At 45.4% G+C, this 26,222-nt stretch overlaps 3 protein-coding genes across 5 annotated transcripts; 2 read left to right on the forward strand and 1 right to left on the reverse strand.

The window, feature by feature from the left end:
- Positions 1–3,979: 3,979 nt before the first annotated feature.
- maff (v-maf avian musculoaponeurotic fibrosarcoma oncogene homolog F) lies at positions 3,980–7,921 on the reverse strand. 3 transcript variants are annotated; one of them, XM_023814553.2, is made up of 3 exons: positions 7,748–7,921; positions 6,103–6,158; positions 3,980–5,909 (listed from the first exon to the last, which is right to left on the reverse strand). In XM_023814553.2, exon 3 carries the CDS (start codon positions 5,848–5,850, stop codon positions 5,431–5,433), a length of 420 nt encoding a protein of 139 aa, XP_023670321.1. In that variant the 5' UTR covers positions 5,851–5,909; positions 6,103–6,158; positions 7,748–7,921; the 3' UTR covers positions 3,980–5,430. The 3 variants fall into 3 exon arrangements, with proteins under 3 accessions (XP_023670321.1, XP_023670319.1, XP_023670320.1); XM_023814551.2 differs by having other exon boundaries at positions 3,980–5,874; positions 7,748–7,914; XM_023814552.2 differs by lacking the exon at positions 7,748–7,921 and adding an exon at positions 6,728–7,735 and having other exon boundaries at positions 3,980–5,874.
- Positions 7,922–8,226: 305 nt separating this feature from the next.
- On the forward strand, positions 8,227–10,831 carry tomm22 (translocase of outer mitochondrial membrane 22 homolog (yeast)). The gene is made up of 4 exons (XM_023814554.2): positions 8,227–8,922; positions 9,565–9,683; positions 9,755–9,872; positions 10,002–10,831. The coding sequence occupies exons 1-4, from the start codon at positions 8,830–8,832 to the stop codon at positions 10,074–10,076; spliced, it is 405 nt and encodes a 134-aa protein (XP_023670322.1). The 5' UTR covers positions 8,227–8,829; the 3' UTR covers positions 10,077–10,831.
- Positions 10,832–14,412: 3,581 nt separating this feature from the next.
- LOC111845294 (probable ATP-dependent RNA helicase DDX17) lies at positions 14,413–26,007 on the forward strand. The gene is made up of 13 exons (XM_023814638.2): positions 14,413–14,752; positions 15,662–15,818; positions 15,925–16,021; positions 16,374–16,507; positions 16,981–17,046; positions 17,225–17,366; positions 18,668–18,828; positions 18,909–19,081; positions 19,196–19,306; positions 19,864–19,925; positions 20,436–20,495; positions 24,068–24,304; positions 24,625–26,007. The coding sequence occupies exons 1-13, from the start codon at positions 14,697–14,699 to the stop codon at positions 25,200–25,202; spliced, it is 2,034 nt and encodes a 677-aa protein (XP_023670406.1). The 5' UTR covers positions 14,413–14,696; the 3' UTR covers positions 25,203–26,007.
- The last annotated feature ends 215 nt before the right edge of the window (positions 26,008–26,222 follow it).

Genomic DNA, 26,222 nt, shown 5'->3' on the forward strand with positions numbered 1-26,222 from the left:
GATGCTGTCCCTGCTATGATTTGATGATACGTGTCTTTTAATGGGTTCTGTCACCTTTATAAATTTTACATCACTCCCCGTGTTTGATATACCATAAATTCACACTAGGGGCACCATCCCCACCTGCTTGCTTCTGCAGTTGATTGACAGCTACCTCAGCCAGTGGGAGAGCAGGGAGCCGTCGTGACCGACCAAGAGGGACTAATTTCCCAGGTGAGGTCACATTTACTCTTTTAATCCGGTATGCTGCCAGGTCAGAGCAGTTCCCGGTTACCCAGCACCTTGGGGTCTCCCCTCGGCGTTTTACGGGCCTCTAACCAAATCATGGTAGTGCTCTTTAAAGGAACAGGGTTAATGAAATACAGCTAAACTGACAGCCAGTTGTGCAACTACCATTCTACTGCCAAACCCCACCCCAAAGATTCTTCTGTACTCTCCAATATCCCAGTGGAGAACTTCATTTTATCTGCAAAAATATGTCGCAAACACTGAAATGATAGTTTTATAGTCTGGGAAGTGATCCACTACTACAGCAGTATGAATTGCTGGCTCCTGTACTGTAGGAGGTGCCACATCCATACATAGCCCGCCCGTGTTTTGCATTGCCCTTATGCACCTGAATCCTACAACAGTGCTGACCTAATAAGCCAGCTTCCACTTAGCCTAAGCTGCTCAGCTCAATAGTAACTCCCTCATTAATCTCCATTTTCTGTCAGTTTAATTCCTCCCCTATAACAGTGTTTCCTTACTGGGTCTTCAGGGACCCCCAGGCAGTCCAGAAAACGTGGGCTCCCCCCCCCCCAAAGGGGACTGGCTAGGGAAGGGTTGCCCTGTAATCCCACCCTCACGCCTTAGCTGTCTCTGTCCCTCTCCCTGCCCTCCATTTACCACCATTTCTACAGTCCATCCACCTCCATATATTAATTGCTCTGTCCTCTTTTTTTATCATCTATTTAAGCACCTTTTTTTCTTTTCACTCACCCTGAATCTGTTGTGCTAAAAGGATCTTCCCAGCATATTGGAAGTTTGGAGAGTCTCTTGATATCTGTATTTCCACGTTCCCGCGTTTTTTTCTTTTTCTTTAAATCTCTATGCTGTTTTATATTATTACGCGTTTAAGCGATGCATTAATTTGGTACATGTATATACAAAATATAGGTGGTGAGTGCTATTCCATGTGTTTTTTTACTGAGGCTTTGTTTTTACTTGCATGCCAGTAAACCCTCACTCTTTTGTAATGGACTCACCTTCCTTGTCCTCGAAAGCTGAAGGACGCCATAAAAGTGGGTCGACATGGTGGATGTGCGACGTGCGAGGCGCCCGCTATGTCTCCCCAGCCTGCCAGCAGTGCAGGCGGCAGACCGGGCTTGGGCAGCGCCCCCCGAAGGGACAGACTCAGCGAAAGCCACAGAAATGATTATGTTTGAGATTCAGATTGCTCGTCCCCGAATGTCATTCAAAAAAAGCATCTAGACAAAAGCATCGAGCTCAAATCCTGATTTTTTTTTATAACAAAAATCATCGCTCAGAATTAATGTTTAATAACTTATTCATTTGTTAATTAAATGTGACCTTATGCAGATCGTTTCCAGTGTCTTAAGACTTAAGATCGAGGATATGAGGGACTTTGCGGGCCACGGTGGGACAGTTCAGATCGTGGTGGACGAACAAGGCGACACGCGATCGGAGCCGAACTGCGGTGGCTGACTGCATGTCAGGGATCAGGAGAGACGTGCTTGATCCGCTATATGGCAAGAACGTAACACCTTTAATTGCGAAAAGTCCACCTCCACTCGGATGCAGTAAGTGGACAGAGAATATTAAATAAATTCATGTTCCATTTCAACCCGCATTTACGACATATAGAGATAGACAGTCCATTTAAACTATATCAAGCTTTAACCGGTCATGCATATGTGCAAAGCCTTTTAAAACCCTACTGCCTTGTTATTAATTAGCTCCAGATTACTCGTTTAGGGCATTAAACAAGTCAGAATAACAGATGCCATACTGATGTGGCCTCCAACAAGTGTGCCTGACACTGCCTCTTGTAGCCGCTAGAGGGCAGCTGTCCGCAGCTTTTCATGTTCTGTGCAGCCTTATCTATAACCTGGGCGACCCAAAACATCTTTATCAGCAGTTTTAAGGCGTCCTTCTAGCCGCTCAGCAGGGAGTAGCGCTACTTAACTCCCAGTCCAGCTGCCTCTTGTATGTATGCGAGCTGTTCTTTATTCTGTGTTTCTCTTTGCTAACGGGGGTTAAGCTGCAGGTTAGGAGCCTCACCCAGTGTCAGTAACACGCCATGAACCCAAGTACCTGGGCGGGGTCCTCAGTTATTGTAATCTGAAAGAAATGCAGTCTAGAAACTTAGTGGACGATTACGTTTTTGTTACTGTGGATTACGGTGTATGTGGGTTTATTTGTCTTGACATTCAATAGCTTTAAACGCAGCTTCCACTATAAAAATGTTTCACTTTGCAAAAATAAACAGCTTTGAGGCACTACGGCGTCTTCCGTGGATGGTCCAGCTGACTCCTTGGCTCGGACCTGGATCTCTCTTTTGCACATCCCTGAATCCTCAGCATCCACTCCTGTCTGTTGAAACTCCATGTACTGGTTGTGTTCCCTGTGTTTTTCTGGTCCTAGCTGTTTTAATTTAGGTGACTGTCGGCCACTGGGAAAGGGGGTCTGTGAAGTGGTGTAGGACCAGTGCTAACACAAGTCAAAAAACCAGGAACCTGTTTACAAAGACCAGAGGAAGTCAGCTATTCTGAAGTTGTATGTTTTTGTGTGGTCAGTTGGTTTTGATTGATTCACATTTCAATGTTTTAGATTGCAACATTAAAATGACTCTCAAGTGGTCATCGGCCTTCTGGACGATTGCTGACTGATGGGGTCTGATTGTTATTTTGAACTCTTTGTAAGATCTTCTCATAGTGGGAACCCCTAAGCGCCATGAAAACATCTCCTCTTTTTCAGCTTCCATTCAGCAAACTTACCTGCAAGATAATTTACGCCATCTTGGCTCTGATTTGGTCAACGGCGTATTTATATCAACCAAAATATCTGCAAATAGCAAGCTTTTATGTTTGACTCTGATTTTTATCCCCATTGCTAACAGAGTAATAGTATACAATCAACACTGGTTGCATATCCATATTTTACAAAAATAGTTATTCCCAAAACAAACGGAACCACAGCAGTAACCCCAAAGCCAAGCAAGGCTAAGAAATTATGCTGTGCGCCTGCCGTATTGTGTCTGTCAGTCTGAGGCAGCTGAGTAAGCATGTTTCCAGAAACTGTGTCCAACCACAACACACAACAGAAAGAATCTGAGGAAATTACTCATCGTTCAGTGTGATTTTAGATATTCTTTATATTTTCTGTAAGGTCAGCATGCACAAGCCGCGTTTGTGTACTTTTCGGTTACATTTGTCGTCTTTAATCCTGTAGCACGTCTCCATCCCAAGATGCATATTTTGTTCTCTCCTTTGTAATTTTCCCACATTTCAGTCGTTCTATGGCTCCGTTTCCCCATTTCCTTCTCATAGGACAGAAATCAAGTCCATCTTTAATCACCACTAATAAACTCCCCAGTTTTAACATACTTTAAGGGAATGTTCAGGGTTTATAGTAAAAGACAGATCTCTGTGTAAAGCAATAAGGTCATTAATGTGGATTGGGTCTGTTGACAGAGACTCTGCTTTGGTAATGATCTTAAACAAGATCAAAGTAAAGGATGAGGGTGATCTGACATGGAAGGTGTTTGATGTAAATGAAAACAGAGAACCGCCACCCGGAAACCATTGAAGGTAAACAGAGGTGTTACCTGATCAATAACAATAACAGCATCTATCCAACAGCATGTGACACCACTTCCTGCCATGGGGCTGAGTGGCATCAGTACAGAACAGCCATCAGACCGACAAGTATCTGTTCTTAAAGGAAATAATGAATTAAATTACACGCCACAAAAAAAATATATACAATATATACATTTATTAATTATAAAATACTTAAAGTACTTCTATTTCACCAATAGAAAAAAATACATACAATAAATACAAACAAGAATGCCTTTGTTTCCAGAGCCTTATAAAACATCCCACAGCGTGTGCATAATTAAAGGTGGTTTCTGGTTGTTATTAATGGGACTAAACGCTTTAAGTTGCGCCTCTAATCAAATCCTTACAGAGCCAAACAGACAATTACACATTAATAAAACTCTCAAGTATGACATTCTCTGCAATAGTTAAATTAACTCAAATCATATGATGGTTATATTATTTAGGGACCAAATTGCAAAGCTGGTTAAATCCAAGTTCAATTACATCTGCTAAAAGGACAAAAAAAACTTCCACATTAAGGGAAATTCCCCACAACATACAGTGAACTTATTTGGCATCTTATAAATGCAAGTACTCATCAATGTCTGATTTCCTGGAGCCCAGGAAAGACATTTGTCTTGATTGGTTAGAAAAATCTGTTAATTCTGATAGGGCTACAGATTCACCACACCATCGTGTCCTTTTCTGTGACCATCGATATCACGTCCCAAGTGCCTTCGTCTCTCACTGCTTCGTCACACGTACCCCTCCACTTTCTCTCTCTGGTATTTCATTCATTCCTTTACTTCCTGTGGCGTCACCCTCATGTCCAATTGCTCAAAAATACATAAATAACATCAACACAAATGCTCACTCTCATATTATATAGACCCCTCAAAAAGAAATATCTTGTACTCAAATTAACACATATTCCTAATATTAATAGCAAGTTTAAGAATCATGAACGACATATCAATATTAAGTTGTTTTTTTTTTTAACTTTGATCACAGAACAGGTTTGCTATTTAACTTCAATCTTAAATACGATTCCAAAATAAAACGACTCTGATAAATGCCGCTTTTCAAAACACAGGAAAAGAAACAAGAAAAACAGAGGAGCATATTCTTAACTTGCACTGACAGAACCAGTTACAGTTGCCTTGACAGGTCCTCCAAGATAGAGGGCCGGGAAAATCCGGCTCCTCTCGAAGAAAAACTATGACTGATACAATCCTAACTCAATCGAGGATGGTGCTGCACGCATGGAGAGTTGAAGTGCACTGCGCTGAATACCAATAATCACACTGTGACCCGTCGCTCCGATCGGGATTCGCCAGGTGGCGAGATAACACGCTTTGTCAATTTTCTATAGGCGCCGCGTAGAAATTACCCGTGTAAAATGCGACATCGTCATTAACATGCAGCTGTTGATACCAAGAAATCAGTCTCTGTGCTGCGGCCTGTCTCCCTCGATCGCACGGGTGCAAGCAATCCTGATTATGTCTGTGAGTATGGGTATCTGTATGTGCTGGTGTGTCTGCGTCCGGCTGTGTGGATCCGTCATGCTTGTGCTCCTGACGCTGGTCCAGTTCTGTCCCCAGCCCTAGGAACTGCTCTGCTCCCTCTGCGCGTGTCCCTGCGGCGGCGTTTTCACGATGGTGATGACCGAGGCGGTGTTGAGGCGTGGGGCTACGGCCATTAGGTTCCCGGCGCCGGGCTCCAGCCCGCGGGCGAACCGCTGCAGCGCGGCCAGACGCGCGCCCAAGCCTTCTAGCTCGCGCCGCATGCCCGCGTTCTCGGCGCCCAGCCGTTCCACCTCGCGCTGCAGCTCCGCCTTTTGCTGCTCCAGGGCCTCGCGCTGTGACACGCGCTTCACCCGACAGCTGGCCGCGTAGCCGCGGTTCTTCAGCGTCCGTCGCCGCTGCTTCAGCTTCTGCACCTCCTCCCGCGAGAGCCCGCGCAGGTGCATGTTCAGCTCGCGCACAGACAGGGACATGAGCTCGCCGTCCGTCAGCACCGGCATGTTCTCCCCACACTCCCGCTTCACCTGGAGCCGGGGGATGACAAGATTCTGTAAAGCATCTGCAAGACACAGCCTTTTAATCATTTCAGCTTTTAAGATTAACCGTAGCTGCTTTGCTGGAATACAAGACAGAAATTCCAAAAAGCCGTATCAGCAACACAGGACTTCTTGTAGAGAACTTCATGCTGACAAAAGCTAAAGACGAAAACACCGTAGGCAGTGACCAGATTAACAGCGAGATGCAGGACTGACCTTCAGCGCTTTGCTCACTCTGCTGTCAGACGTCATGATGCGCCTCGGAAGTGGGTCTAAGTAAGATGAAAAACAGTAAAACCTCTATGGATAAAAAGACTTTGTAAAAGACACTTCAGAGTGCCAAGTGTTCAACATGTGCCTTACAAAACTGAGTATATAACTCAATTTGTCAATTAAAAACGCCCAAGACATTCATGATCAAAAACAATTTTCTATCAAGCGAGGATAACGCACTATTTTGACTGTACCCTTTAAATATCTGAGGTTATTTCAGTTCACATCAAACAAAATGTTAAAAATTACATTCTCTAAAAGTTCAAATAGGCCTAGTTTTTAATATAGATGGACAGATAGGCAAAGAGGCAGATGACTGAAATAGAAAACAAAAAATCCCATAACGCAATTCAACGGCATTTTAGCTACTTCCACCATCACCCCCCCGAAACCACTTAAAAAAAGCTTCGATCCTCCACCACTTCCCTAATTTTCTCGTTTTACAAACAAGGCTTCAGCGTTCGCGTTTAAAGATCATCTGATACAAATCTAAAGAGCATATTCGGTGAACGGCGATGAGTTAGAAGCGGTGGCAAAATATAAAAATTATAGATTTAATACAATGCACCCTAAATGTTGTGTAAGAGCCGGAGCGAGGAGTGCCGGGTCTCTGCAGACTCCCTCCAGACTGCGGGGGGACCGCGCGTCGGCGGCCGCGGAGGAGGGAGGCAGCCGCGGCCGACCGCCCTTATGGAAACCGTAGAGTCACGGTGAATCAGCAGTATATCCGCCGTAAGCGACACTCCCCCCGGCTCCTTCCTGATATCCTTATTACAAGTTTCGCCGGATTAAAAATCAATTGGGATAATCCTGGGAATACACAGCTCTATGGGGAAAAAAACGCTAAATGTTCGGTGAACAGGCGCAACTTCTCATTAAGCGCCTATTAACGTGCTTTTCGGTTAATGGAATGTCTTACAATATAGTAACCTGGGGTAGGTTTTATATGGGGAAAAACATTATCCGTTTTCATTTCATATTATGTGGAATCATTTGATTATATAGTCTATACAAAATTAAGGAAATAAGGTGCGTGATATGAGTCCACCTGCCTTAAAAGCAGTCAAAATTTCTTCCTACTTCATCGTCAGGAAAAGATGGAAGATTTCCGATGACACGGAATACAACCGGCAGTTAGATTAACTATATTTAGTTATGTGTCAGTTTTTAAAAATAAAACTTTACTCGTTGTACGCTACAAACGCGAAGGCCGGGTATACAGTTTTTCTTTTTTGTAAACACATAAATCTCAATACCAGTCCACCCATGTCCTTATACGGAAAATAACAAGCCAGGTCGCTATGTGTGTAAACACAGCCATTGCAACCGCGCCGTCTTCCAAGCTTCATTTTATGGGTTTTAAAGCTTCCTGGTTTAATAAATTCAAAACATCTGACAAACACATTTCCCCACAATCTCCCAAACATTCAGATTACTATGATGTCTGCTTTTCTCAAAATGTACTGTAATAATGCCGTATCAAATACCTTCTACGCAACGCTGTCCTCGGCTCTAGCTAGCTAGCTAGCTAGTTAGCTGACAAATGTAGTTACCTGAGGTACAGATAAAGGGAAAAAAATCCTCTTACCTCTTATTTTCTTCTAAAGACAATCGGGATCAGTGTCCGATGTTTCAGTTTAGTCTACACGGACCGAATCTAACACGCCGCACGAACTTGATCCGTGGACAAAAACATTAAGCTTGTTACCCAACAGCAGAAAAATGTCAGTTCGCCTTTTCCCGGAATTACTCACTCTGCTCGCTCGCTTTCATTCATAAAAAAACGCGCAGAGGGTGACGTCAGGCCCGAGGCACGAGGGCGGAACAGCGACGCTCCAGCCGAAGTGCGTGGAAAGAATGTAGCTCGTCTGGCAAACGGAGCCACGCCATTTTTGTAATGTGGACCAGCGGAGGCCTTGTAGTTTTACCTGTCATCAGTAACCGCACAGATTCACAACATTTACACGAATCTAATACTTGCTACTTGTAATATGAATCCATAACAAACGAAACGTTTTTTCTCCATAATATGAGTATTGTGGCAGGCCTGCGCTTATTTGTTTTTATTTTCTTACTTGCGTCTGGGATTTAAGTACGGTAGTAATATTAAGCTATATATAATTGTGTGTTCCATAAATCCTCTTACGTTTGGGTGTATTATTGAATGTATTATATTTGATGTGCATGTAATAGATACTGTAGCACACGATAAATAATCTCATACCTTGTTCAAGTGAAGAAAAAGTGACACTTGTTGCTGGTGACATGTATTTACTACGAATTCTTAGTACATTTATTTTCGCTTAACTTAATGTCTTAGATTTGCAATGTCAGAGAATATTTTTTCGCAGAAAGAATCCAGGAGCGCTCTAGACTGCCGGTGGTCCTCTTGTCCGCTTGGTGGCGATACCACTATAGGCGCTACCGCTTTGTGACGTTCGGCATCGCTGTTTCCGGGCTTTCGACGCGCATGTAACTTGAATGACCTCAGACTGCTGCAGATCCCTTACACGCTTTCTCGCTAGTGCTTTCAGGCAAGCTCGGGTGAAACCGGTCAGACCGCTGTAAAAACAAAAAACAGACTTAGGGCTGACTTGCGGCGCACTTACTCCGGCTTTCAGAGGCACAAGGCCTAACGTCCCGTGGGTGACTTGGTGAGGGAAGTGGATAATGGCTGGAATCGAGGAGATTTCTCCCTCATCGGGCCCAGTTGAGACCCGGCCCCCCGAAGACGAGATCGAAGGAGATGATGAAGACGACGAGGTAGCTACACATCTCAGTCACGCTGCAGGCTGTTGGTTCCTGCAGATTTATTGATCGCGGGACCTCCTATGCCCGCGCAAATGTCAAAGAGAGAAAGCTAGACTGCCCAAACGAAACGCTATTTAAGACAAAATTTACGATGTTCCCAACCAGCATTAGTCCCTTGGCTGCCAGGGCATAACTTGGAACACGTCTCCCGAGGTAGTCAATTTGTGCAGCAGCGAAACACTTATACGAGGGGCATGTTTGTCATTTATTGTAGTTCGACATCATTTGTGTTAACTGAATGTACTATTAAATTAACTGTGATGTATAACGCATACTTCTGCAAAACGTAGTTTGTTCTGCCTTGTGTTTTTTCGTTATAGGACGTCCTACAAACCCACCTTATTGAGTAGATTATTTTTCATTACATTCAGCGTGGAGTTTGCGTTACTGTGGGGCATGTATTTTTCGGCAGCCTGTCAAGTATCTCAGGCTCAACGGAGCCCACTTTCAGTGTTGCCTTACTTAAACTTTTTAGATAGGAAATATCGTATGATAATGTTTTGATTTGTCTTCTTAACTGTAACTCCTATCCATGGCATGTGTCGGTCAGCGTCTCTGTTTTTGTTGCTGATTTCCTGGTGCGCTTCCCTGCAGTTAGATGAAACCCTCACGGAAAGGCTGTGGGGCCTCACTGAGATGTTCCCAGATAGCCTGAGATCTGCAGCTGAGGTGTCTGTGGACTGTTCTCTTTCTGTGGCCAAGAAGTTGTACAGGTGAGTTGAGGAAGTGCTGCACATGTTCCGCCTGGTGGTCCTCTCTGTTCCTCACGGCTCGTTCCCACCAGCTTTACCCGGTCGGCGCTCTGGGTGGGCACCACGTCCTTCATGATCCTGGTTCTGCCGGTGGTCTTTGAGACAGAGCGACTGCAACTGGAGCAGCAGCAGCTACAGCAGCAGAGACAGGTGAACTGGTTTTGTCAGTTATATCCCTCCCAGGTTGTCTTGCATTTCATGTTTTGGTCTCATATGAAACTTTGTAGCCAGACCTTTTTTTTTATTTCAAATAAAAAATACTGTCACTTTGCGGAGCAGATCCTGCTTGGACCCAACACTGGGATGTCTGGTGGGATGCCTGGAATGATGCCTTCAGCTCCGGGGAAGATGTGACCGTGTCATCCGTCTGTGAGCATCCGAGTTGCACGAGGAGAGCGGAGGACTGGAATGTGGAGGAAGAGTAGAATCCTGGGACTGGAGAACAAGCATACACAAGTATTCCAGTGCCAAGGCTTGGCTTGGGATGTGTGTGTATGGGGGGGGGGGGGGGGGGCAGCGTTATCTCCTGGCTTGTGGATTCTGTGATGGTGAGATTACCATCCCCTTTGCAGCCTCTCGTAGAACATTCTGCAGAGACAGTCCTTTGACCGCTATCCTTTTAAGTTTCTCTTTTTATATATATATAATAGGCATATAAATATGTACATGTTTCAGGGGTGGGGTGGGTATGAATTACTGATTGGGAGTTGGGGTAGACCGTCTCATGTTACATGTGAGTATGAGTTTGCACAGAATGCTGAATAATGTAAGAACCTCGTTCCCTCGTTCCACAGAGCTAAGCATTGTTTGCGTTTGATGCCGCTGTCTGGCCTGCGGGCACCGAGCGAGAGTTTGCGTGCCGTTGCTCTCGTGAGGTGTGCAGTCCCTGTATGTCTATTTTTCCAGTCTCATCAAAAATTGCATCAAAGTCTTTGTGAGTAAGGAGATGCATGTGAGCGTATTTTGTTAAAATGCGAAGTATTACATTATTTTATAGTCCTACTTGTGCATTATTCGTACATGTTACTCACAATTCTCCATTTCAGGCTCAGATCTGTGCTCCCTTGTTGTCTGACATGACCACAGAAATAAACATCCAGAGAAACTGATATGGTCTCCTAACTGCTTATTGCTAGAAAGTGTTTGTCCGGTACCTGGCTTCTAATGTTGGGACCACTGTTTTTACTCAGCAGCCTGTCATCACCGCCTTGTTATTCTGAAAGCTAATAAAGGACCTCAGTGGGTCTTGCAGGTGAATAGTGCACTTTTTTGGTTGTGCATTTAAGGCTGGATGACATAATTAGATAATCTGTGTGAGACATATTGCTAGCAGTAAAGCTTATTAAAGCTGTTTGTAAACCCTGCAAACTTGCTTTTGTGGTTCAGGCATTGCATGTTTTTTGTTCAATATAGCAAGGAACAACATCCAGCGGACTGTGATGATTGTCATGTCAATTACTTTGTTGCTCCACACAAAACACTGATGACCAATTTGAAATCTGCTGTGCGAGTTGGAGACTGACATGTGAAAGTTTGTACCGCAAAATGTCTCCCATTGCAGCTAAAGTGCGTGATGAGAAGCTTAAACCAGGAAGCATTCTGGACGGGCGTAACGTAGGCCATTCAGATTGATGCACACTGAGCACACTTGAGACCACACTGCATTTAGGGGCGGCGTGTGGCTCAATGGACTAAGCCTGTATGCATGTCTGCAGGTCCTTGAGCAAGACCCTTAATCTCCAGCTCCCTGGGTGGTCTACAAAAGAGCAAGTTGAGGGAGGTGTAAAGAGCAATAAAATATTGATGATTATTATATTTGAACAGATTAAAATATGAGAGAGAATGGGCTCTTTATTGGTTCATTGGAGGGAAATTCTCTTTACTGCAGCATAAACATGTATAACACATAAATCACAATGGGCATTTTTACTGGGGGGAAAAAACTAAAGATAATGATGTACCCTGATAATATGGAGCATGACTAGAGGAGATGAGGAAAAAGGCAAAGTCCACAAAAACAGTCGTGTGTGTTTTAACCCAGTGGCCTACATACAAATCTCTCACCATACTGTGAGTGCGATAGACCAGCGGCTGCAGGTAGAAGCCGATGTACCTGTAGCTCTGCCTCGTACTGATAACGGCACAAGCTATTATAATAAAGGAGTGCAACAATGAGTAGCAATTTGTGTAGCATTTAGGGTTTGATACTTATTCTTGTGTTGGGATGTTCTCCCATAGGTTATCTCTGATTGGTCAAGTCTATACACCCACCCCCCCCACAACTAAGTACTGTGTGGAGTGTTTGCGAGTGAACTTGCATATGATTGGCCAGGTGCTGGTGAGCCCATGACAGGACAGGATAGTGACTTCCCACTGTGATGTGAAAGTACTTGATTAATCATCCCTGAAAAGTAAGATGTTTGTGCTATTTTTCCTTACATCACAAAACTTCCTTGTGCCACAGTCTAGAATGTTATTCAGCTTTGCAGGAGATATGTAGATTGTTCAGATCACCTATTACACAGAACCACAATCTCACGGCGGTGACAAGCAGAGTTGTACAGGTGTGCTGAGGCCAACCTACCTGTGTTTGCCAAAGCATAATCGTGGAAATAATGGGTCGATTTGCTGTGTCAAGGAATTGCAGATCTTGTTGAGCAGAAGGGAGGAAGTGCCCCTTCATGCATCCAGCGCCTGGAGAGATTAAAATTCCTGATCTCATGGAAGGTGCTGCAGAAAACATCACATAGAACCTACTAAGTGGGGGAAAAGTAGCATCATTCTTGCTGCTCCACCATACATACGCCATCGTGTTAATCCGAAAACACGTGGCTAAGTGAATTGGTAGCTCTGAATTATGTGTATGTGTGTGCCTACCCTGTTCCCCTGATTTGTACCCTGTTCTTGATAGGATACAAGGTTACCAGTTGGAAAACGTCTGAATGGGCACCACTTTGATTATCAGTAGGAAACAGAAGGGCTGCACTCGCGTAACATCATGGATTACGACATGCCGTGCTAATTAATCTGTGCTTGTTGCTCCGCACCGAGGTAGCTTTCAGAGGTTTGCCAGTAGAGGACGCTGTTCCACTTTCGGTGACCAAATTGAAGTTAATAGAACAGTCGAGGAAGCACAACTTAAAAAGACCGTACTGTGTTAAATTACAAAAATATAATAATTATATTTTAATAATTACATATATATATATTTTAGAGTTTTCTTGTTTACTTATCACTTGAGGTTTGCAGATGAAGTTGATAATGGCCTGACATTGAACAAATTGGTTGAATCACTGGTGCCTGTATCCCCTGATGTGTGCTGAGTCTCGGATGGCTGACTACAGGCCAACGTGGAGTTTGGTGGAGTCTGCTGGGTAACATCTTAGATGCTGTGACATATACATCCTCTGCTATCCTGTTTTTAAGATGATTCTTGTTTTTCTTTCCTACATGAGATTACCCAGCATGCAGCACTGGCCCAGTTTGTCTTGGCCCACTCTGCCCCACAAATCTACATAATCCAAAGTTCCTGTTTTTCTCCCCTAGACTCCCCCATGAAATGGATACAGAAGATCTCCTGTTCTCAATTAAATGTATTTTCATGTAGTGCCTTTCACAACAACGCTGATCCAAGGCTCTTAACAAGAATGTGTGGCAATACATCATACTGTTCTCACAACTGTACAAGCTCAGGAAATGTGTAGCCCATCGAATAAATTCACTCTGGCCATAAACTGCCTCAAAAACACTAAGGAGAAGAAACGGCAAAGAAAGTAGAAACAACTAATGAGGGAACGTTGTGGAAGGCCTAAAGTATGTTTTTCTTAGAATTTTTAGTATTAAATATCATTATCATGCTTCACATTGTATATGTATATCAATAATTATTGTCCATCCTTTCCCAACTGCTGATTTTGGATGGGAGTCTGTCCTAGACAGCGTATGTTGCAAGGTAGGGGTACAACCTGGATGGGATGTCAATCCATCACAGGGAATATGAGCAAGCTACTGGTAACTTGCCAGTTAAATTAACTGCATGTTTTTTGACTGCTTGAGGTCATTACAATTCCTAAAGGAAAGCCAGATGACAGGAAAAATAAGCAAGCTACTGTACATGCACATACACACAGACCTGTAATCATATCTTTGTGGGACCGCTCATTTGACAACCTTAACCTTATTGCAGTCACAGATTTTTTTGAAAACTGAGTGTTCCTTTATGGGGACCAGGAAACAGAAAAAAAAAATGGGTATTCATCATATTGTGTCCCCACAATGTAAGGTAAGTCTGGACCAGACACACACATGCATATACACACATGTGCACATACGCAAAGACTTTAGGCAGGATTTGAACTGCCAGTGCTGGAGATGTGCAGTGAGTCATCATAACACTCGCGTAAAATTATAATATAAACTATAATACAATATAATATAACAGTCAATATTACTATTCATACTTTTATTTACGAATAAATGTTGATTTCAGGATACAGTGACGTGAACATTATCTGAACTAAGTACATTGATCTCTGTCGTGTATTTTACTACCGATAACAAAGAAAAGCTGCACAACATAGACAAACACTGCAGGCGTAATTTACGTCACAGTCTAACCGGCAGTACGCAGATTCCTGAAAATGATCTACGCCATTTTAGCACCTTCTTCCCACGGTTCTCTGGGAGAGTTACGGCTGAAGGTTTTTTTTTTTTTTTGCGTCGACGAAACCTCCATCTTATCGCGCACAGTTGTTTGGAAGAGAGGTTTTGCAAAAGTAGTTCGAAGTATAAAGTATATCCACTTGAAACAGCATTAAAGTAAACTTTATTTAAATTAGGGGTTACTCTTTTTTTGTTTGTTCTTTAGTTTCAGAGACAAACGTTTGAAGGACCAAACATTCTATAAGCTGCAAAGCTCGGAGCCATTTAAAAATTAGAGAGAGCTAACTAAGCTAGCTGCCTCGTTTGGGGAAAATGCGCGGAAGTTCTTCTTATGGGGACAGAGACAGGGACCGTGGCCGTGATAGGGGGTAAGTGCTTCTGCTACTTACAAAAAGTAAGATTTAGTGAGACGGAGCGCGAATTCGTGGCTAATTTCGCCGACCTTGCCAGTTTGAGATGGCTAGCTGGCTAACCTTCGATATCGCCAAGCCTCAGCGGGCAAGCAACTGCAAGAGCAAAACAACTCAACTTCATTATTCGGTTTAAACTTTTCAATTAATCGTGCAAAATTAATTGTAAGCGAAAAATGTTGCCAGTTATAATGATATTCTTGCTAATGTCATGTTTTAACTTCGATTTACTGAGACGAGTCGTACATGGATAAAATTTCTGTGCATGGATTCAGTTTTATTGCATGTCCCATTAATTTGATTAAAGGAAAAAAATAAAATCCTGAAAATACTAACTAGTCACTAAGGAAACAATGTTTCCAGTCCCAGACGGCATCGTTAAAAAGTACTTTAATAGACTATGTTTGAAAACTTAAAAAAAGTAGTGTTTAATCTTGGATGTGTTGTTTTTGTTTACCAGTTAAACGATCTGTGAATTGATTGGATAGCACAAACTGGCAAAGCCAAAGGTCCCTTTGAGAAACACCTTTGGTTCAAACATTATCTCTCAAACAATTCTCTCTCCATAACCACCAATCGATTATTGGCGTTATTTCCCAGACCTCGACCGTGACAGACTTGGGGTGAAGATGTTTGGATTGACTAATTTCTAGTTGCAAGCATTCTGTGATACATGTTCAAATTAACAAGACTCAAAATCTGCATTAAGCATGTGTGATTTCAATTATTGCAACAGATTAAGACTAATTGATTAAAAGTGTTCCTGGGAAGCAATGAATTAATGGGGCATTAAGTTCCTGGGTCCTGGATTAGGAAACGCTGGTTTAAATACCGTTACGAAATTCCCTACTCTGTTTAACCTTCAAGGACACGGTTTGGGTCGAGTCGGAGTGCCTACTCTCCTCCACGGAAGTTTGGTAACCCTGGGGAACGTCTCCGCAAGAAAAAGTGGGACCTGGACGAGCTGCCCAAGTTTGAGAAGAACTTCTACCAGGAGCATGCTGAGGTGCAGCGCATGACGCAGGTACTTGCAGAACAGCCACAGGTGTTGCCTCCATTGACTGTATACTTAGGTCCCAGCTGTTCATGCCCATCACCGTCTGTGCCATGTGTTGCGTCTTATGCCTTAGTATGATATAGAAGAATTTCGCCGGAAGAAGGAGATCACCATCCGGGGGACGGGCTGCCCCAAGCCGGTCACTGCCTTCCACCAGGCAAGCTTCCCACGTGAGTAAAGGCTGCTGACTGATAACCTTTTTGGCATGCATCCTTACCATGCCTGCGTCGCATGGTTTTTTTTCTCCATATATTTCTGTAACACTTTCTCTTACTTTTTCCCGAAGCGTATTTTGATATTGCTTAAATGTTTCTTCTTGTGGAAAAGTTTTGTGACAGTGCGATACAGATTTGAACTAATTATTACCTTTTTGTATCAGCATTGTATTAACATTGCAGGTACTTTAATCTCATCTAATTAACCAATTTAGTTAACGTTAATTTGTATGAATTAGTGATATATTTAAACAGCTTGGTATTTATTCAGGCAAATGAAGCTGCTTATGGTTTTTCTGTTCTTCAGAGTATGTGATGGATGTGCTGATACAGCAGAACTTCAAGGAACCCACAGCCATCCAGGCTCAGGGCTTCCCCCTGGCCCTTAGCGGCAGGGACATGGTGGGCATCGCTCAGACCGGCTCTGGCAAGACGCTGGCGGTGAGGGCCGCTCGGCACGTGGAAGCACACGCACGACACCCTAGCGGAATGGAAAGGCAGCCATTAAGCCCTGCGATAATTTCTCTTGCAGTGTAGACAGAAGTGAGGTCCTTTGGATAACACAGATATAGGAGATTATTTCAAAGCTAAATCTTGGCTAGTGTCCGAATAGCTTTGGATGGGTAGGTATGAGGCTTAAGTAGGCTACTTAGATCAGTGTTTCTCAAACCGCTCCTCGGGGACCTGCAGGCAGTCTGTTTTTGCTCCTTCCCCGCAAAAATGTGGACTGTCTGGCAGGCAGCTGAACGGAAGCAAAAATGTGAACCAACCTTAGGTCCCCATGAACCAGGTTGAGAAATACTGGCTTAAATCACACAAACTCTAACTGTATGGGTTTTGTTACTCCCCTTAGCCCCCCCTACTAAGTACTGCTAGTAGGTTGATTTAACCCTCTCTACCGCTCTGTGCCGCAGTACCTTCTGCCTGCAATTGTACACATCAACCACCAGCCCTACCTGGAGCGTGGAGATGGGCCCATTGTAAGTACACGGCATAAGTAGTGTGTACGTGTGTAGCAGTATATACATACGTATGTAGTAATGCATGTAGGCATTTTGTGTGTTTTATAGCACCAAGTGATCTGTTCCCAGTATTTATTACTGGACTATCATCTCCTCTGTTTCCAGTATTCCCAGTCTCATCCCCCCTTTTTTCCAGTGCCTGGTTCTGGCTCCGACCCGAGAGTTGGCCCAGCAGGTGCAGCAGGTGGCCTTTGATTATGGAAAGTCGTCCCGCATCAAGAGTACCTGCGTCTACGGAGGCGCTCCCAAAGGGCCGCAGATACGAGACCTGGAACGAGGTGCGTCACCGTCTCATGATTATGTGGGCTGATTATAAGACAGATGAAGGGACCCGGGGGACATACTTAGTGTTATACTGATAAAGTAAGCTGATGCATTCAATTGTCAGCAAAAGGGTTTCCAAATCTGATCCTTGCCGCCCCACAGCCAGTCCATGTTTTTGCTCCCTGCCAGACAGTCCACATTTAGGCTCCCTGCCCGGAGCTGGGAAGGAGCAAAAACGTGCACTGTCTGAAGGTCCCCGGGAACCAATTTGGGAAATGCTTCTCTAAGGGGGGAAAAAATCCCTTAAAAGATTATCCTGTTTTCTACTTAATGAGAGACAAAACTTAAACTTAAGAGACAGTTGTGGCTCACTTTAGATCTGGTTATAAGTGCATCACAGACTGGGCGTTTCCATCTAAGCAGTCTGAAATAAATTAATTCTGATCAGTTTTCTCTGCCCTGATTTTTGTTTTCCTTGGTTAAGATCCCAACCCATGTGAAAGTTGTCTTTTCCCATCTCCTGGGGTCTTTTCCACCCCCCACTAAAAAGATACCGTTTCCTTCGTTAGTTTGTTTGCTCAGGTCACCCCCGTTCTTCCCTTTTCCCTGAGGAAGGGAAATGCCAAAAATGAACGCGACTCAAAAATCTGCATTGCGCATGTCAGATTTGAATTATCCCAACAGATCCATCCAGATCCATTAACTTTTCCAAATGCCCGGTGTTATGCGATTCTATCCTGGACTTGACCCAACCTCGATCCCATCCTTGATCCGACTTTAAACAAAGAGATGCATGTTTTAATAACATCTAAATAAAAGTCAGGGCAGATTTTTTTAATGTAACCGAATGACTTTAAAAGGTTCAGCTAGTGTATTTGTGAAAAAACCCTATACATCGATAGATATAGATATATATAGATCGACTGATCTGAGTAATCTGCACAGCAAACCCTTATGCAAGTCAGATTTTTTGTGATTTACCTTTTGTCATTCAAGACACCTTACAAAAAATATAAGCCAGAAATGTACTAGTAATAAGTATGAAAAAGCACATATTAAATTTAATGGTAAAATGTAAGTTTTACTTATAGATGTATATCACCTTTTTGCGTTAGCAATTCTGTAAACAATGTATTTTGGATATTTTTGGGAACATTCCCACTTAAGGCTTGACTCCACCCACCACTTGGGTGTTGGGTGTGATTTTTGCCGTATGCCCACCTGTCAGGGTTGCCTTCCTGCTCGGATAAACTGTAGGTGCCTTCAGACATCAGGTGTGTCCAAGGCAGGTTTCTCACACCCTTGTCTCGTACAGGAGTGGAAATCTGCATTGCTACCCCGGGGCGTCTCATTGATTTCCTGGAAGCGGGAAAGACCAATTTGCGACGGTGCACCTACCTGGTGCTGGATGAGGCCGACCGCATGCTGGACATGGGCTTCGAGCCGCAGATCCGCAAGATTGTCGACCAGATCCGGGTAAGAGAGACGGCCGGCCGCTGTGGTAGGAAGCTAACTGCGCTAGCGGTGTCTGATGCCCCTCGCTCCGTCCGCCCCAGCCGGACCGGCAGACCCTGATGTGGAGCGCCACCTGGCCAAAGGAGGTGCGTCAGCTCGCGGAGGACTTCCTGCGGGACTACGTGCAGATCAACGTGGGCGCCTTGGAGCTCAGCGCCAACCACAACATCCTCCAGATCGTGGACGTGTGCATGGAGAGTGAGAAGGACCACAAGTGAGGGTTGTCCGTTGGTGGCGGGAAGGGGCAGGTCTCTTGGAGTCGTGGTCCAAATGTGTAAACGTAACCCTGCCATCTTCGTTTCTCCCTTTCCGCTTCTCTGGCTTTCAGGCTAATCCAGCTGATGGAGGAGATCATGGCCGAGAAGGAGAACAAGACCATCATCTTCGTGGAGACTAAGAAGCGTTGCGATGAGCTCACGCGCCGAATGAGGCGAGACGGGTGAGGCGGAGTCTGGATGCTAAACTCTTGGGTCTTCACATGTGCTGCGTTTATATGTATTGACAGTAATATTGTATTTATGGTTAAATGAAGACGAGAGATCTGAATATATGCGTATTAAAGATATTCATTAATGGTGGCAAACAGCACATTTTCTCATTACTATAGTCAGGTTATGTTTGGCGCAGCTGGTGTTTTTGTTGTTGGATCAGTGTTGTCATATCGCATTTAGCTCGCCCCCTCATTATGTGTGTTTACCCTTAGTTGGGTCCAAAAGGGGATGATCTTTGTGATGTTACTGTGGGGACAGCAATTTCTTTGTGCTTCCCAATTACTATGAAATTTATTCTCAGTTGACTCTCACCCTGCTTGTCGGTTTAGGTAAACTTTCACATGCATGGGTTTGTGTATCTGTGTGTAAATTAACTGAGCCGCCGTCCAGACCGAGCGGCTCACCTGCAGTCATCCTCCGGGAAAATGGCTGCTTGCCCGTCTAGAAACAAGTCCTGCAGGTTTCTGGGTGTCCCCTGAGCCTGTAATTGTGCTGTGCCTTCTAGGTGGCCTGCCATGTGTATCCATGGCGATAAGAGCCAGCCTGAGAGAGACTGGGTGCTATCAGGTAAGATGATTAATCTGTTATCAAGTCCTGACAGGTGCATGTAGATGAAGAAAATGCCACAGATGTCACAGACCTACACCTGGCGTCATCCAGCCGCTCGTTGGTCACATGACAAATGTTTTGACTAGTATGGAGTTACTTTAGAAAGCTTTATTATATGTGAATAAAGCATGTGGCTTTTGGCATCTTTTGGGAAAAGTAATGGAAGACCGTGGTTACACCAAAGTGTTCTGCCAGAGGTTTGCACAAAAGCATTGCCTTGAGATTACTCAGGAAATTATGCCGACAGACCACAAAACGTGTTTTTTTTTTTTTGGGAGGAAATTGTCAGTGATGCTTGGTAGACAAGGTAGGGCCCTTTTCCCTCTGCACTCTCTCTAATGTGTTTAGACTGATTTGGTGACATACAGAGGGCAAACACGGGGTGTCTGCAGTTCGAAAGCCGCTCTGTTTTAGCAGCGTTCCCATTTTCCTAACTGGCTTTTAACTTGGTGCTTCTGCTGGTTCCAGAGTTCCGTAGTGGCAAAGCCCCGATTCTCATTGCCACCGACGTGGCCTCCCGTGGTCTGGGTATGTCTCGTCAGCTCACCCCCCCACAAACACGCACACAGACACCCCCTCACAGCTGCCTGCTTATACACTAGGATTTCATTTTATCCCAGAAGTACATTTCTGGCATGTTTTCATGAGGTTTAACCATTTTGTTACACCATGTATTTAGATATCTGTCCTTTGACATAAAGCATTCACGCCTGTGTCCTGCTAATCCTGCAAACCTGCGCTGCAGCTGGTGCAGTTTATCACCTTAAGGCCTCTTCCTATGGCTCCATACAGAATAAAACCTGCAGGGCTCCTGCTGCTGTGTGATCAGTCGCACCCTCAAAGGTGAAGCACACTCAGCGTGGCTAAAGGGTAAATGGCCAGTAACACAATCAAACACAGACCTCTGCTAAACTTGTGTGACATCATGGGTTCAGGTTGGACACACACTGTGGGTGGGGTGGGGGGGAGATAACATAATGCAGCCCCCACTTTTGTTCACTTATTTTAACCAATTTTTTCTCCTTGTGTTCATTATTTTTTTGGTTTTGTGTATTTTTTTTTTTTCTTTTTTTTTCTTTCCAAGTCTCTCTTCCTACACTAGAAGCGCACAGGCCCTTGGGAAGCCTGCAGCCGGACCTAGGCATGACTAAACGAAGCCTGAGTCGGAGAGAAACTGCGGAGAAGGGGCCTGGCTTATCAGTCCCTGAGACAGCTATCTCTCCGAAAAAGACTTAAACACAGCCCTCAATAATGCGCCTTCCCTGCCGCCTCCCCCCCCCAGGAAAGAGGCTGGCTGGGATTCCAAATTTGAGAGCGGGGCAGAACGGGGCGGGGAGTGAGCTGGGGGGCCAGAAGAGGGGCATTGCGGGCGGAGCGACCTCCCAGATCGCCGAGATGTTTGCTGTAGCGTGCTGTTATGGTCATCGGCGGCACGAGGAAAATGGCTTCAGTGCCGTGCTGCCAAATCCCAGTCACGTTGTCTCGAGGAATTTCCTAATTGGCAGACTTTCGGCACCCATCGCGGGCCTTCGTGTGCTTAATCTTGGTCACATGATCTGCTCTTTGGGAAATTCCGGTTCTGTCTGGAGTCATGTTTTATGCTTGCGGTATTAGCTGACGCAGGTTCTGGGCTGCAGCATGTTTGTGCTCGGGCCCGCGTTTGCTGATTTTTGTGGTAGCTGGTTTCCAGTGAGTCAGTGAAATGTGAAAGCAGTGAGCGTTGTGGACATTGAGACTTAAGCCTATGGTGGCTGGAGGAGGACTATGGCAGCGTCTGTGGTTTTAGGGTAGGCAGGGGGGACGAAGAGCGATGTGAAAAACACAGGCTGTGTAGCGTGTGCACAAAGGGACTAGAATGTGGCTGGGATGCGTTGTGTGCAGGCTTGAATCTTCGGTGTGGAGGCCCCCCCTCTTTGCTGCCCCTGTGGCCCCCGACACCAGGCTCACCGACGCCCCGAGCCCCCGTGCGGCTGTGCTGGCTCTCCCGCTGTGGGCGTCATGTCTGGTCCTGGCTGGCAGGAGTCCTGGCCTGGAAGAATCTTTTTCTCATTGCTATCTTTCTCTCACTCACACACTCTCTCTCTCTCTCTTTCTCTGCACTCTTTCACCACTTCTTGTCTCGCTTTTCTGACAGATCCTGCCCTGCTCTTCAGCCCGTTTGATTATCGTGGCTGTTATCTAATTCCATCCTCTTGTCTGAATGTTTCTCTTCCCAATCTTCTCTCTCTCTCGCTCTTCTTCTCTCTCTCTCTCTTACCTTACACTTGTCTGTATCTGTGTATGTGTGTGACGGTTCTTTGTGTGCAGCGATCAAACCAATCTGCAGGTAAAATCTGCAGTTGCTAGGTGAACATTTAAGCCAGGTCACTTTTATCTCTGAGACCGTGCTCCAACGAACCCCTGCTCCCCCCCCAACTCAGTGTTGAAGCCGTTGTCTGTTTCTTGTTACTGCGGTTACCCCCCATCTCACCTTTTCAAGAAGGAAGGGTAAACTGGGCTCTCGGGCATGCTGCCTGTCGCTGGACGGACCGGGGGAGACGCTAATCTTGGTCTCTCCCTTTGCTTGTCTCCTTTGTGTGGGTTCCTGCAAAATCAGGTTGCCACACCCAAAATGACTCCTTACCCCAAAGTAAATATATCAGCACTTTGGCCTCTCAGGCTGACATTTTGCACAAGTGTGGCACAAGAGATGTATTCTGTTGTTTGGAAGATTTATTTTTCTTACATGTGGATGGTGGCATTTGGGTCCTGTGTCTTTGTGCAATCGGACAAGGTTTTAGAGCTGCAGCCCTCTGATGCTGTATAGTCTGCTGGGTCAGTGAAGGCACATTTCTGACGTTTGCTAAACAGGAAGTAGGAAAAAAAATTCTGATGCTCACAGGAAGTGTGTGTGTGTGTGGCTTTGCTCGCACTCTTTGCTCAGGTATTGCCGGGTACGGAGTACCGCGTTTCTGCTCTTTGGTCCAGAGCTGGGTCTCTCTCTTTTTTGTAATAACTGTATTGGCTGTGACACCAGCGAGCTTTTGAGGGAGAAACAAGAACATAAAGGCGGCCCCAACTTGGCGTGAGCTGAGGCCTGGAGGTAGAGTAAGAACTTGGTTCACTCCAGTTGGTCAAGGACCTGCAATCCTTGAGGATGAACTGGAGGGGGCGTGATCTGCTTCCAGTCTGGAGTTCTGGGCGTACGTTTGGGAGTGGGAGGGGGGTCAGTTTGTCCCCCTCTCTCCCCAGCCCTACCAAATGACCCAGGATTGATCGGGGGGGACAGAGGGAGTTAGCCCTGTAAGAGACTCTTCTTAAACAGGGTAAGTACCTCCTCACCCCCCCCTCCCCTTCCATCTGCTGCATTTAACACAGGTCCATGGAAGCACTGCGAAATCTGAAGTAAATTGCTGTAGAGTAGAGGAGGTGAAGCTCCTTATTGTGCCATCTGTCTGCTCCTCACAGCGGCGCCTCCTGTTTCTGGATACCTGCAGTGTTCCAGGTTTCCCCAATCGGGATTGTGAAAAGGAGACATTCAAACCCGACCGCAGCAATGTTGTCCGAGCCCCTTCTTCTCCGTAATGAGAAACAGACTTTTTAAAAAATTTTGGGTTCCTCTCAGAATGAAAGCTTACTGACAACCATCGGAATCGCCCCCCCCCCCACACCCACACCAACACCTTCCTGCCTTTCCCCAAATCCTTAACACGAAAGAAAAGACCTTCTAAATATTGCCTTCGCTTTTTACTGTATTTTCTTAACGTGTCTTAGTTAAAAAATGCACCAGTTTTTTTTCTGGTTTGATGTAATTACATACCCAGGTCTAATGTCGTCGTTCTTATGCAGCATCTTTTTTTCTTTTTGGGGCAACTTGGGTCACGCTTGTATTTTGGTTTAGTTTAGTTTGTTGAGAGCATCTGTAGCTCTCTACTCAGTCACAGGTAGTGTTCAGTGGTGCAGGTGAGTTGATCTGGTCTTCATTGTTGAAAAGGTAACTACTGCTGAATTAGTTACTGGGCATCAGTTTTTCACTGGTCTCTTCCCTGTTTTGACTTGTTTTTCTTTCTTTTTCCCTAATGAACTACACCCCTCCCAATTGCCCTTTTCCTACTCCTAAGACGTGGAGGATGTTAAGTTTGTCATCAACTATGACTACCCCAACTCCTCCGAGGACTATGTCCACAGAATCGGTCGCACGGCACGCAGCACCAACAAGGGCACGGCCTACACCTTTTTCACCCCGGGCAACCTGCGCCAAGCCCGGGACCTGGTACGGGTCCTAGAGGAGGCCCGACAGGCCATCAACCCCAAGCTGCTGCAGCTGGTGGACTCGGGCCGCGGAGGAGGAGGAGGAGGTGAGTACTCAGGCGTGGCGGCGTCCTGGCAGGAGAAACGCAGAGGAAGCCGTAAGGTGTTCAGGAGATAGAGGGGCGTGTTAGGGGGTGTGCAGGTAATGTCATGTCCTGTTGTTTCAGTCTGTTTGCATGAGCTGTTATGGAAGTAGAAACAATACATAAAACCTTCAGCAGTTAAACTTTCTTTAATGCTGTCGTCATTACTGGTGCTCCATTGGAATTGATCTGTTTCAAAGTATTACAGTTTTGATTATTACGGGGGGGGGGGGTTGCAGGGTCCACCCAATGCTGACCGGCATCTCTGTATTGCTCCCCCTCAGGAGGCCGGTCCCGATATCGCACCTCAGCCTCCAACGCCAACAACCCCAACCTCATGTACCAGGAGGAATGCGAGCGGCGCATGCGCTCCGTCGGCGGGAGCAAAGACGGGCGCGGGGGCGGTGATGGCCGGGACGGCAGAGGGGGCGGGAGCGGCCGGGACGGGGACAGGTCCTCCTCATCCTCGTCGTACAGGGACCGCAGCAGAGACTGCAGAAGCGGCTCCAGCTATGGCACGGGGACGAACTCCGCCTCGGCGTTCAGTGGCTTGGGGGAAGATCAGTACCAGAACTACAGCGGGACTAGTCAGTACAACGGCAGGGCCTCCTCCCAGGCAGGAGCTGGGGCCGCTGGCGGGGGGGGCAGTGGAGTCCCGGAGCAGTCAGGCCAGCAGCAGCAGGGGCAGTTTGCGAATTTGGCCGGCAGAGCTGGCCCGCCCCCCCCGCCTCCGGCCGGACCTCAGCCCCTGATGGCCCAGCAGTTTGCGCCTCCCCAACCTCCCATGATGCCCTTCATGCCTCAGGCCCCCTACCCATTTGCCCCTCCTCCACCTCCCCCTCCCCCCCCACCTAGGAAGTAACGGCCCTCATCTTAAGCCAAAACGTAAAGCGTCACATCGTTGTTATTATGGTAATAAGTAATCCTTTTTGTAATTTTTTTAGGGTTTAAATTTGATTGAGTTCTTGAAAAGCATAGTTTGGTTAGCTATAAACTATTTTGATAAATATAAAAACCATTTCAAACATTGAATTCTGGCAGTTAATGTGCTTGTGTTGTATTTACGGATAGGTTCTGTGGATTTGGCGTGTTTGCATGTTCCTGTAGAATAATTTGGTTGCCAGAGATCCGAGAGACGGACCTGTATTATTTTCCCAAATGTGCATATTTCTAAAATTTGTAATTTGTCTTTTCATGTTAGAGGTAGGTACCACAATGAATCATTTAGCACCACATAGCCTGTTCCAGTAGGGAGCCTCTGGAATCGGACTCCTTACCAACTGGACAGGTTTGTGATACGCCAAACTTTTTTCTTTTGTGGTAAGGGTTTGAAAAGAGAAAATCAGAATAAAGAAGCTTTATGCAGCTGCAAATGTTTTCCCACTAAAAAAAAATCAACCCCCCCCCCCAGTCCGTTTTGGTAGTACTGCATGTGAGCTGCTTTACTTCTTGATGTTTCATGCATCCACAGATCATCTTGCTCCTATGTGTAGTTTTTCATGCCATTTTTCCGTTTCCAATGTGTAGTTTTGATGGTAACATCAGGAATCTGCAATGCATTTGGTTGCTTGCAAACTCTTCCCCTGGCTGCCCCATAGGCATTGATTCTCCTGTAATGATGTACTTTTCTATATTTTTTCAGGTTTTAATAAAGATTTAAAAACATTCTTTTGGATATTCACGGGTTATATTTACAGTACAAGTAGTCCCTGGGTTAAGAACGTCTGACTTGCGTTCAGCTCGCACTTACAGCCTTATATACAATGGTTTGTAGAAACGAACATGCGCTACTTTGTAACACTCATGAAAACATTACACACCTTTCATTGTTCCCTAGCTTGAGGTACAGTTACCACACGTTGCTGTATTATTCTGACTTGCC

Source organism: Paramormyrops kingsleyae, chromosome 5 (genome assembly GCF_048594095.1).
Source record: "Paramormyrops kingsleyae isolate MSU_618 chromosome 5, PKINGS_0.4, whole genome shotgun sequence".
NCBI classification, from domain to species: Eukaryota; Metazoa; Chordata; class Actinopteri; order Osteoglossiformes; family Mormyridae; genus Paramormyrops; species Paramormyrops kingsleyae.